Source organism: Ranitomeya imitator, chromosome 5 (genome assembly GCF_032444005.1).
Source record: "Ranitomeya imitator isolate aRanImi1 chromosome 5, aRanImi1.pri, whole genome shotgun sequence".
Lineage (NCBI taxonomy): Eukaryota > Metazoa > Chordata > Amphibia > Anura > Dendrobatidae > Ranitomeya > Ranitomeya imitator.
Window position 1 is genome coordinate 71979483 of NC_091286.1, and position 12144 is coordinate 71991626.

The 12144-nt window shown below is 42.2% G+C and overlaps 1 protein-coding gene across 1 annotated transcript in view; it reads left to right on the plus strand.

Annotated features, from left to right (window-relative positions):
* JAG1 (jagged canonical Notch ligand 1) overlaps positions 1-12144 on the plus strand; it is a 48544-nt gene that overhangs the window by 10838 nt on the left and 25562 nt on the right. The window contains exon 3 of the mRNA XM_069768787.1: positions 11127-11178. Within this exon, the coding sequence (XP_069624888.1) occupies positions 11127-11178 (52 nt within the window). The remainder of the gene's footprint in view (positions 1-11126; positions 11179-12144) is intronic.

A 12144-nucleotide genomic window follows, 5' to 3' on the forward strand; every position in this document is an offset into this window, starting at 1 on the left:
AAAACCACCCTCTCACAAAAAGTTTTGGGGAGAAGTTTTCGAGATCTGGGCGAGGATTTGTAGTGTTTCCCTCTCTGTTTTTGCCTACTTTCTGACCCCAAAAGACTCCTACATAAAACACACCCAAAGGGAACCCTTCCAGAAGTAGTTTTCCACCTTTTTTATAGGGTATGTTCTCATAAATATATATATTATATTATTTTTTTTTCTCCAGAGATTTTATTTCTGGCAGTGATGTGTAGATACACCTTCCAAGTTTACAAATCATACCCCTTGATATTGATAAAGCACAACACTAAGTAATCTAGTGGGAAACAGGCTATATCTAAGAAAAGATGAAGCATATGCACAAATTCTAAGACCATTAGAAAACACACCCCAATGAACTCCTAAATTAACTGCTAAATTAACTGCTATACAGATGAGGAATAACTGGTAAATGTTATGATCTTTAACCAAAAAAATCATTTTAATACATGTTAGTTTTTGTGATTAGGATACATTGTAGTCTGGCCACCCAGACAGGCGATGACTGCTAATATTAACCACGAACAATAGCGTGGCCATTCTGACTGCACCGAGGATTACAGAACATAATGGGGGCCCATCCAAAAATAATGCAAATACAGGACAAGCAACAGGAAGCAGCAGTAGACTCAGCACAGCTCGGCTCCCAGACAAACCGTGGACTTAGTTCACACAATGGTAACTTTAGCACATTATGTATTCACAGGATACTCATTATTCCAGAGGGCTTGCCAGATCGGAGCTCAGCCCAGTGTATTGGACACATGCATAGTCTGGATCGTGGCATTTGTGTGCCCTCCGTCCCTTGGCAAGACATTTGCTACTGTATCGTTCATGAATTCGGTTACTGGTTTGTGGCTTTGGCTACTCAGACACACACCACTTTGGTTAATTAATTAATTTATTTGCAGTTGTTGCTTGATGTGGTTTTAGCACTGTTACTAGTGATGGCGTTGGATTTCTCACTGTGCCGCTCCGATGGCGTCTATCACATGTTGCTTATTACAGTTGCCCCATCTTGGTGTTGTTTGTCGGTGGAAGCTCATGTGTTATCCGATGCGTAAGCGGCTGTAGTTTGCTGCCCTGTCGGTAAATATGGTGTTGCTCATCACTTTTTGTTTTTGGTTCTCCAGGAATTATGTGAAAGCAGGACTTTCCTTCCAGTCAGCAATTTACAGACAAGGCCTGACAAGAGCTTTGTTGCCTTCTTTGTAACGAGCCGGGCTCCCTAGCTGTGACATGATTAGGTGCTTTCTCATATCTGGTGAAAGCTCTGCTCTTGGCAAAGTATGTGGAAATTGCAACTGCATGATGCATATACAGACGACGTAGTGTGTTAGTGTCTGCCTTGTAGGCAAAGCGGCAGCCAGCGCGTGAAACTGCGTGTCTGTCATTATTATCTGTGTGCAGGGAATGCTGGATAAATGTGTGATTTCAATTTGTGACAATCTGTTCTCTTAACAGCCATTTCTCTCTCACGTCCCAAGTGTTTTCCTCTTCTTTCCCATCGTTTTAAAATTCTTTAGGCGTATCTGTTTATAAGAAAGCAGGAGAAAAACCAACAGGGGCTTGGCTATTGTGGATGTAGGTAGCAGTCGCACCTGGTGCCTAAAGGGGACTCAAAGCTCACTTTACCACAAGCCTCTAGTGTTATAAATGCCCCACGGTCGCCCCACGACAGTAATTTGTATTGAGGCCTTTCAACTTGTACCTATGACAACCAAATTGGCCTCCATTACACTTTCCACAGGGTCAGCTTTTGCTATTAAGGTGTCCAACAAAGCTTTGTGGCTACTGTAATGGCTTCTTCCTTTGGGTCTTGTACTAATCTTACTATGTTGGTATAGGTGGCACTATATACAGTTTTAAGCCCTTTCTCTCTGAAGAGACAATTTGCATATTACATTTCCCAGAGGAGCATTGCAGGGCGAATAAGCCTCCTTACCTTGGCATGCCAGAGCCGGTATGTCACTCTCCACAAGGAGAAACGTTAGACCTTAGTCCGTAGCCTCTCATCTAGTCAAATCTGTTCTCAGACTTTGCACTGACGAGGGGGAAATGCCCCAAAACAATGTCTAAAAATTGAGATTCCGATTTGGCTTTTTGTCCTAAAGGTACCGTCACACTAAGCGACGCTGCAGCGATATAGGCAACGATGCCGATCGCTGCAACGATGCCGAAGTCCCCTGGTAACCAGCATAAACATCGGGTTACTAAGGGCCTCGCTTAGTAACCCGATGTTTACCCTGGTTACCATTGTAAATGTAAAAAAAAACAAACAGTACATACTTACATCCGGTGTCTGTCCCCTCGCCGTCAGCTTCCCGCACTGACTGTGAGCGCCGGCCGGCCGTAAAGCACAGCGGCCGATTCAGCGATGTCTGCGGGAGATCCAGCGACGAAATAAAGTTCTGGCTTTTCTGCTCCGACCAACAATGTCACAGCAGAATCCAGATCGCTGCTGCGTGTCAAACACAACGATATCGCTATCCAGGACGCTGCAACGTCACGGATCGCTAGCGATATCGTTAAGTTGTTCAGTGCGAAGGTACCTTTAGTCCCATTTGAAGGCTTGTTAAAGGGTCGATTGTGACTTGTAAGATTGTGGTTTCCAACAGGTGGTACTATAGAGTTCAAGTCCTCTTCATTTATGAGAGGCGATCTGCATATTTTGCTATAGGCAAGTCACACTGTGGCCGATTTCACTGAGATTGGCACTTTACATACTGGTGTTGATGAAGAGCTTTCTGTAGTATCGTGTATGATGTGTAGTGCATCGGTAGCCAGTGATGAGGCAGTGACCCACAAAGTTCAAACATAAAAGTCTCTTTAATATATTATCTTCACACAGAAAAGGTTCCAATCCACACAAATGCATATAACTTCAGTGCATATAACTTCAGTGTTCAATTCACACCAGTTCATAACAGCCTCCTTTAGATTGCAGTCACTACACAAGCTAGTCCTCCTCTGACTAGTTCCGTGAGTATCCTGCACCTCTGTATCACAGTCTCTACTCACAGCCGTACATAGACCTTGACATCCTCCTGTCTGCAGCTGTGGCACACGCCAGTCCTTCCTTTGGGCACAGGACAGTCTACCTCCGGGCATAAGATCTGTCCACATCCGTGAGCAGTCATCGTGGACAGCAGCAGCACCACTGTTTGCTGTAGGTTGTCAGGCCTCACTCTGGCCCTAGTTAAATAAATAGGGCAGCACACTGCAGCGCCAAAACATGCAAACTTGAAAAAACGAAATTTGAACTGCATTACTGCACTAGAAATATGAAAAATGAGCGCTTTTAGCGCACAAAAATGGCCAATTTTATGTGTACCTCGTAGCCACGTTAAGGCATCTCTCTTATACGAGGTCCTACGTTTGACCTACCTCACTGAGAATAAACGTCTCCATCTGAATGGGTACATGTAAAAACCTCTTCTTGGACTCAAATTCTCTCTCTATGTGGAGGGGTATTGGACCTACTATAATTAAAACACCTGAAGCTAGGAGGCGGGGAGTGCACGATCAGAAGGCTAGAGAATACATTTCAAAAACCTGACCTGCACATCCAAACATAGACTGAGTGTGAACAGGTGCTGAACCCAGAGTCGCCAACTCGTATATAGTTAAATAAATAGGGCAGCACACTGCAGCGCCAAAACATGCAAACTTGAAAAAACGAAATTTGAACTGCATTACTGCACTAGAAATATGAAAAATGAGAGCTTTTAGCGCACAAAAATGGCCAATTTTATGTGTACCTCGTAGCCACGTTAAGGCATCTCTCTTATACGAGGTCCTACGTTTGACCTACCTCACTGAGAATAAACGTCTCCATTTGAAATTTGAAGTGTCACTCTGGCCCTGACACACATGAGTCTCAGACTCCACTCTAAAACCTCTGTATACTACAGGGCTTTTAACAATTGTAATCACAGCTACACATGTGACTACAACGCCTCTCATGGCCTCACTACGCCTCTGTGCACATCCCGGGGAGAACAAACAGCCCCCCTCTAGCTATAACAGGGGTCACTGCCTCACAGATGCTTCAAATTCAATGAGGTTTATGCATCTTGGTGAATTTGGCACATAAGGCCATGTTCAGTATTTCGCTTCTCACACTTCTTGAAAAGTTGTTGAATTTTAGCCCTATAGTTGTCTAAAAGTTCTGCAACGTGTCAAGCAGTTTATATTCTAGATTTATGGCGCAAACTGTATGATGCATTGGCCTCTCAGGGTTTGTGCACACGCCGTCTTGTAGATGTTGGTGTGCCAGATGAGTTTTTGAAGCTAAAAAAACCCTGGAATATGGCTGTGTTTTTATTGAAGTCCAAATATATAGAGAGATTGCGGGTGGCACAGCTTGTCAACGGTAAAATTTCCACCGATGTAGGCTACGTGCTGATCTGGCACTGAATAACGCAGCTGCCGAAATCCTGACTAGGGTACACCTCTCAACCAGGAATCAATATAGTCCACATACAAGAAAAAATGAGGGCAGTCACCAATCTTCAGGGACCCGTACAGGCGTAAGCACAGCGCGAAACGGCCGTCGTCCCAGCTCTCCCCTGCTCACACGAGCTGCGGCGCTGCCAGCTCCGGCCATGATTTTTATGTGAAGATTTCATCAATAAAGTTTCGAATCCTGTGAAGATTGGTGAGTGCCCTCATTTTTTCTTGTATGTGGTTTTTATTGAAGTGTTCTTTGACGCTCTAGGGTACATGCCCACGATCCGGAATAACGGCATTTTGGACACAACTCACCTGTGCTGCGTTCTACATTACAAGCACAGTGGAATGTGCTTTATAGAAATGCATGCCCACTGTACTTCTATTTGCCGCTGTCTAAACTCACCGCGGCGCGGGTTTATGAGCTGCAGCATGTGAATTATTGCTAATCTCCGCTGTGTAGTCTCTAACCCATAGCCATTCATTCTGCGCTGATAATCCGCACGGTTCACTGAGCACATGGAGGATTTGCCTGTGTGATCAGAATGCAGCGTTTTGGATGCAGCGGAAAATAGGCTTTGTCCAAAACGCTGCTATATCCTGATCGATGGCACATAGCCAAATGGTTTTTGAAAATAAATATATATATATATATATATATATATATATATATATATATATATATATATATATATATATATATATATATATATATATATATATATATATATATATATATATATATATATATGTGTGTGTGTGTTATTATGGAAATCCTACAAATATAACTGCCTTCTTCCAAAAAAACAGCACCACACCTGTCCACAGGTGGTGTGTGGTATTGCAGCTCAGTTCTATTCTCTTCATTAGGGCTGAGCTGCAGGTGCAGAAATTACGTGGACAGAGATGTGGCGAATCTGGAAGAAACTCAACATGGTTTTTCTAACCCTCAGCAAACCATTTACATCACCCGCATGTTTATCAGGGCCTCTTGACTTTCACCCAACAGATGAAGTGGGAGAAGGATCCTTTCTGTCAAATATTATGGACTAATCCTTTTGTTTGGAGCAGATATAATTAGTTATTGGAAGCCTTTTATTTCTGATGTCTAGCTGCCGTGTATAGTTGGTTGAAATGAAGCGTCCTCTACATTCACTGCATGACTTGGAAGGCCTCAGCACTCTGCATATTCCTGGAGGGGCATTTTTTTGGCTCAGGGGTCAGACTAATTAATCAGGGGTGGCTAATTAAGTGTGACATTATCAGTACACAGCTGATCTTTGACACCATGGCGGAGCTCTCATTTGAATACGATGACTCTGTGCAGTTTTATTATTTGGGTTGGATGTATATTTATCAGAGGTCATCTATGGTCATGGGAACATTAAAACCTGCTGGTTGCCTTCATTCCAGAGATGTTCAGTAAACCTTAATGCAGCCGGATGGATGTGAGCGTTCAGTCACGCATTATTAAACCAACAGTTCCCATTATAATTGTGAATGAGCTTTTCTCCCCCTCCGGTTTCCATTCGGTAGGTATTCTATCTCGGACAGCATACAGTTGCCATGTAAAAGCCGTGATCAATGATGTACTGGAGCAGGGTATATGATTATCTGCCATTAGCAATCCTCAAATGATCATTATGTCTTGTTTTGCTTGCTCGTGTGTATATATGTGTGTATGTATATATATATATATATTATATTATATTTTTTATTTTTTGTAAATGGTGTGTGGCATCGCTAATTCAAAAACTTATGGCACATGGCAGATTTATACAGATTTATTAGCCGTATGGTGTGTGTGTGTGTGTGTGTGTGTGTGTGTGTGTTTTTCTTTTTTCTTCCCCCTACACCATTCGACCAGTTTAAGATTACTCAAAAAGATTGACTGCCTGTGGTTCTGAAATGGTCTACGTTGCTTCAGATTGGCTGACAAGAGTTTAACTGTCCTGACCTGCTGGACTACCAATTGCTTGGGCCTCATACAGATGGTGATTATTGATTAAAACAAAAATGTCTGGAGGGGAAGAGTTCGATATAAACTTATCACTCTCACCCACAAAGTGCTCCACGGTTCAGCACCGCCCTACATCTCCTCCCTCGTCTGTCTACCACCCTACCCGTGCCCTCCGTTCTGCTAATGACCTGAGGTTAGCATCCTCAATAATCAGAACCTCCCACTCCCGTCTCCAAGACTTTTCACGTGCTGCTCCAGTTCTTTGGAATACACTACCCAGGACAATTCGATTCATCCCCAATACTCAGTTTTAAGTGTGCCCTAAAAACTCATTTCTTCAGACTGGCCTACCGTCTCAACGCATTTATCTAACTATCCCTGTGTTGCCTATTCAAAATTTTCTTCATAACCAGGATCCTTGTATCATGATCTCACCCACTTTATGCATTTAATAGTGCTCTGTGTCTATACTTTTACACATACTAGTTGGTTACCGGTTCTTGCAGCTGCAGCACCCCAGAGTCCTGGTCGTTGCAGTAATGTTATTCTTCCACCAGGGGGAGTGATGTTACGTCTGAAGGCAATGAAGGAGATCTTCTGTCCAGGTATCACAACCACAAAACACACTTCACACTCCAGTCTGCCAGGGGGAGCTAAGCTTCTATATACTAGGGCACTCCTCACACTTGGGTAAAACTGGTGGGTTGGTTAGGAAGTGAGACAGAAGCTGACTGGAGGGAGTAGGAGACAGTCAGTCAGTCCCAACCAAGTTTGGCAGAGGCTGGTTGGAGTGGGTTCCAGCCAGCCCCAGACTGCGGCCTGCTGAAGGCAAGGGTACACGGAGGTGCGCCTGCATCCCATGCAGCAGCATCCCAAGAAAGAGACATTGAAAGTAATTGTGTTGCAGTGAGTAAGAAACGAAGTCATAGCAAAAGGAGACTAACATCAGCGGGAGACCAGCTAGAAGCAAGCTGCCTCCTTCTGAAGCGCAGTACCGGTAGCCAGAACACCGAGGGAGTAAGGATCTCTATGCTTTACTTCAGAGACTGGCAGCACATTTGATTCCACGTTGACTGCCCGACCATATACCCAGGAGGCACGGTGGCAACTTGTGGAGGCCGGGGCGTCTCTAGGGTCCCTATAAAGAGCCTCAGGCCACCAGTCATACGGGTTTGTCCTATCCCTCAGGGGGACAGAGAGAAAGAGACTTAACATCTGCAATAGTTGTGAGGACCTTACCGAGTTGCTCAGCAGGGAGGTACTACAACACCCAGGCGCTAGAGGAAGGCTATTGAATTCCACCTGGATAAGGGGACTCTGGATTTGCCTTCAGACCGGCCGGACTCTGCCTACCCTGTGGTCCCTACCCTGGACTGTGGATGCTGAAGCCTTCAGTAAAGGTAAAGAGACTACAACCTTGTGTCCTCGTTATTCACTGTGCCTTACATCAACCACCATCTACACTCTGGGAAGCCCTGGGGACATACTTCACCTGTAACATCACCCCAGCGGACCCCTAAGCAGTGTCGGTCATCCTGACCGAATACCACAGGTGGCGTCATGAACATTATCCCTTTTAAAGACCTTTTCCCCCCATCTTATCAACGGATGTTCCCCTAGGGCCACGAACCGGGTCAGCCACCGTGGCATCGCTGACGAGAACCGAAGGGCTCGACTCCGAGTAAACCCATAGCCCTGACATGGGGGCGATCCACCGCATTATATGAACACCTGATTTCTTACATTATGGCTCGTCAGAACAATGAAAGCGATTACTATCCACCTTTTGTGTCTCTCTCCCCCCCCCCCCCCTATTTGCTCATAGATTGTAAGTTTGCGAGCAGGGCCCTCATTCCTCTTGGTATCTGTTTTTTATGTGGTTATTGTTAATCTGTAATGTATTTTATTGTCTTTACAAATCCCCTCTAAAATATAAAGTGCTGCTGTACATATTGTCGCTATTGAAATATTATAATTTTGTTTGTCAAAATGTTATATATCTCTGGATAGAGATGAATCTCTGGATGGATATAATTAGCCACGAATGATGGAATAAATGAAAGTTGTAATGAGCAACATCCTTAGCAATAGGTGTCTACAGGTTTTGGAATTTTTTTTTTTTTTGTTCAGTAGCTATTTCCTTTTTGGAAGGTAGAGGGGGCAATTTTTTGCTCTAAAAGATCAACCGTGATATCTCCAAAAAAACAAAAAAACAAAACTATACACCAGAGTGCGATGGAATTTTCCAAGGTGGAAAAAAACTGAAGTTGACCTAGAGCTTCACACAACCAGGCTGGCAGATGTGGAGTGAGTGTGGCGCCCGATTGGATCTTCAGTTAGTAATTAGTTATACCTTTTGGCACTAACATCAGGTCGGCATTCCAGGCTTGGCAGATATAATTTATTGGCCAAGTGCTTAGCTCATTGTTAGAAGATAAATGGTGACACTCAGGGGGTTGCACGATGAGCGGGTACACATGGTGTGATACGTTTCTAAAGATTGTTTAATTCAGTTACAACCTAGTTGTCATTTGTTTTAGGTTTTTATAAACTTTTGACACTTGACAATATTTGTACACATTTTGGACTTTAGGGTTTGGTATTTTGCATTTGTGACGCTTGTGTTGTGGAAAAAATGTCTCGTGGGACCAAATGTTGCATTATTTCATTGGTGAATAATGTACCCTTACTGCTTAATTCTTGCAATTGTAGAGTGTTGCTGTGGTTTTTATTTTTGCTTTTTATATATACAGAGGACTGAGCCACGGTTCTGGGACCAGCACCAAAGCTACTGACGCGGTTCTGCTTCTCCTTTACTTTGACTGGAATACAAGTTGGCTGCTGACTTTGATCTCTAATAGTTTTGGAAATCTCTACATTGCACCTCTCTTTTCTTTTTCACTATCAGCAGGGTTTGTTATATGTAAAAATACTTTAGGTTTTCTTTCCCGCGCAATGCCCATCACCCATTGTAAATTAACTTCGGTCTTTAAAGCAACAATCCCAGCGCAGTTACATTCTCAAGAATGAAGGTGTGGTAATAACGCAGCAACTATTTGGTGGATTGTTGTGAACACTTTGCAGATTCCCTTTCCTGGGACTGTACAAGTTGAATAAAAGCCCATAAAAATATAATATGTGCTGTAAATAGTTGAAAAACAGCTTCATAACCCGGTAAATGGCCCTGGCGGTGGCCTTTGTATCGAAGACTGTGAACATGTCTGGGCTCGTGAAGATTTGCTTACTCGTCTCTGAATTTTCCCACAGTTATCTGTGAACAAAATGGAATCCTGTTCTTTGACTATGAAACATATTTAGGCTGTATTCCAAGTGGAGCCTCACAAAGAAGGGCTTTCCTTCAAAGACTGCATGCTCGGTCAAGTTATTAGAAGTAGCTTTATGCTGACTTTTGAAGTTATCTTTATGCCTACACCTTCAAGGTGTTTACCTTTCTCCATAAACGCTATATGTGCTTCTGGTTTGTCTTCTATGTAATTACCACATTCCATTCGTTTCCAAATGGTTATGGATCTTCAGCTACTACCATGACTGAGCCAAGTTGGGTTTTTTTTTTTAAACTTTGTTCCTTTCTCGTTGTCTAGCAGCTCTAACTTGCTCACATGAGAATACAACAGAGGATTTAGCCACTTCTAGTCTTCCTAGACGTGTTTTTTTAAAGTGGTCCTATTGTATCTCAACCTCGTCAAAAAATTGTAAGCCTGTTCTGACCGGAGAGGGAGCGAGCGAGAGCTTCTGCCTCCCCGGCTTGGGGAGTAGAACTAAAAGGTGGCTGTATACAATGGCTGGCAACCATCCAGAGCTAAGGAGTCAGTTTAAGCAGTAGATGCTTATGATTATTACAGGAATGTATGAGATCCCCTGGTCAGATTAGTGCGCCTATAAATGTGACACATAGCTGTGCCCTAAAGGTTTTGCATGCTTAGGTCCTAGGCTTTGTATTAAAGAAGCTTTCCTCTCCAACCTCACTAAAAGTCATCAGTTATTTTTCTCGTTACCTGATACTTGTGGGAGCATTGATGGTCTATTGCAGACAAAGCTTTCAAAGAGGTGCTGAAAAGCAAAAACTCCCAGGAGACTTCACTTCAGATGCTCAGTGAATTGGTGTTTGCAGAAAACTATATGAATATGCACATGTTTATCATCTTTTATTGACTTTTTATTTATGTAGTTTTGCCTTTTTTTTTTTTTTTTCTCCCCTTATTTTCTGTTCTACTTTTTAGAACGTGTTTAGTTTTTTTGTTTTTTTTCATACACTAAATAATAAGTGTTTATTGGTTCTTCTTTAGTAAAATACATGAAACTCATTAGGGTTGACAATGATGAGTAATTTAAGGTGAAAGGTCTCTGCTGAATCAGTCTGGATAAGTTAGCTTAGAAGGTGAAAGAGGATCATGTTTGGTTTACATGTAATCTGTTGCCTATTTTGGTTTCAATTGGCACAGACCTACTCGCTAAATCCGAATTCTTCAGGAAAATATGTGTATATGTGTGTATATATATATATATATATATATATATATATATATATATATATATATATATATATATATATATATATATATATATATATATATATATTCATTTGTTTTTAACTTTTATTTTTGTTTTGTTTTTACATGTACGTTTTATATAATATTTTTTTTATTTTTTTATTTCTTTTGTTCAGAGATCTTACACCTTGGTGGTTGAAGCATGGGATCACAATAATGAGACGAATGGTTAGTATTGATGAGATACCTAACTGTATTTGCTTTACTGATTATCAACACATCACTTTTCTTGAAAGAAGACTACATGCAAGATCTCAGAATTTCGGAATATGCACGAAAAAGAATGGCCGCACATAGAATACATCTTCAAGTTTTTACTCCTCATGTACGAAACCGAGCCCTGGCAGGGAATCATGGAGGCCTACCCAGCGCTGCTGCTTGCTTTTAGGGGAATGATAGTTGTCTTATTATTGCAACCTCTGAAATATGTCAAAATCCTCTACACTTTTTTTTTTTTTTCTGTTGAATCAGATGTGGACTTCTTTAGATTGCCATGGAGTCCACGGATCCCTAAAAATCATAAAGAGCAAGCGGGTGGCATGTACGTGCAAACTGCTTGCTGGTCATGATTACCATTGCAGTGGGTGTCAGATGCTTTGTAACGTGTTTAATTTTTCATACGTGAAAATTTACTTCTGGTACAAACTGTAACACAGAAAATTGGATCTCCAACACTGAAACTCGGACCTTTTTTACATACCATAAAAGTTATTGTCTGAATAAGGCCTTAAGCTGGGTTAAACATGTAATGCTCATTGGCTGAACTCCTCACCTAATATATATGGAGGGCAACCCAACTTTCCCCCAATGTCAGGGGAAATTAAGGTGTTAACGGCCCGATCATCTTGTTCTTGCCACCACCAAAGAGGTTTTACACATGGATCAGCCAAGTTCCATTGGGCAAGCTGTCGGCTTTCCAATGTGCATGGCTAGCTTATCTTAGTATTCTTAAATAAGTAGACAGTATATATTCTACTTCTTACATCAGGCCTCTCTAGATTTTTTTTTTCTAGAGGGAAGCTCTTTTGATTACAGCTTTTTGAGGTTTTAAAGTTGCTCCTCCAAAGCCTGAAGGTCATCCCTTCTTAAAGTACTGGTTAAACCACTAGGTTTTTTTTTTTTCTGGCTCAATTT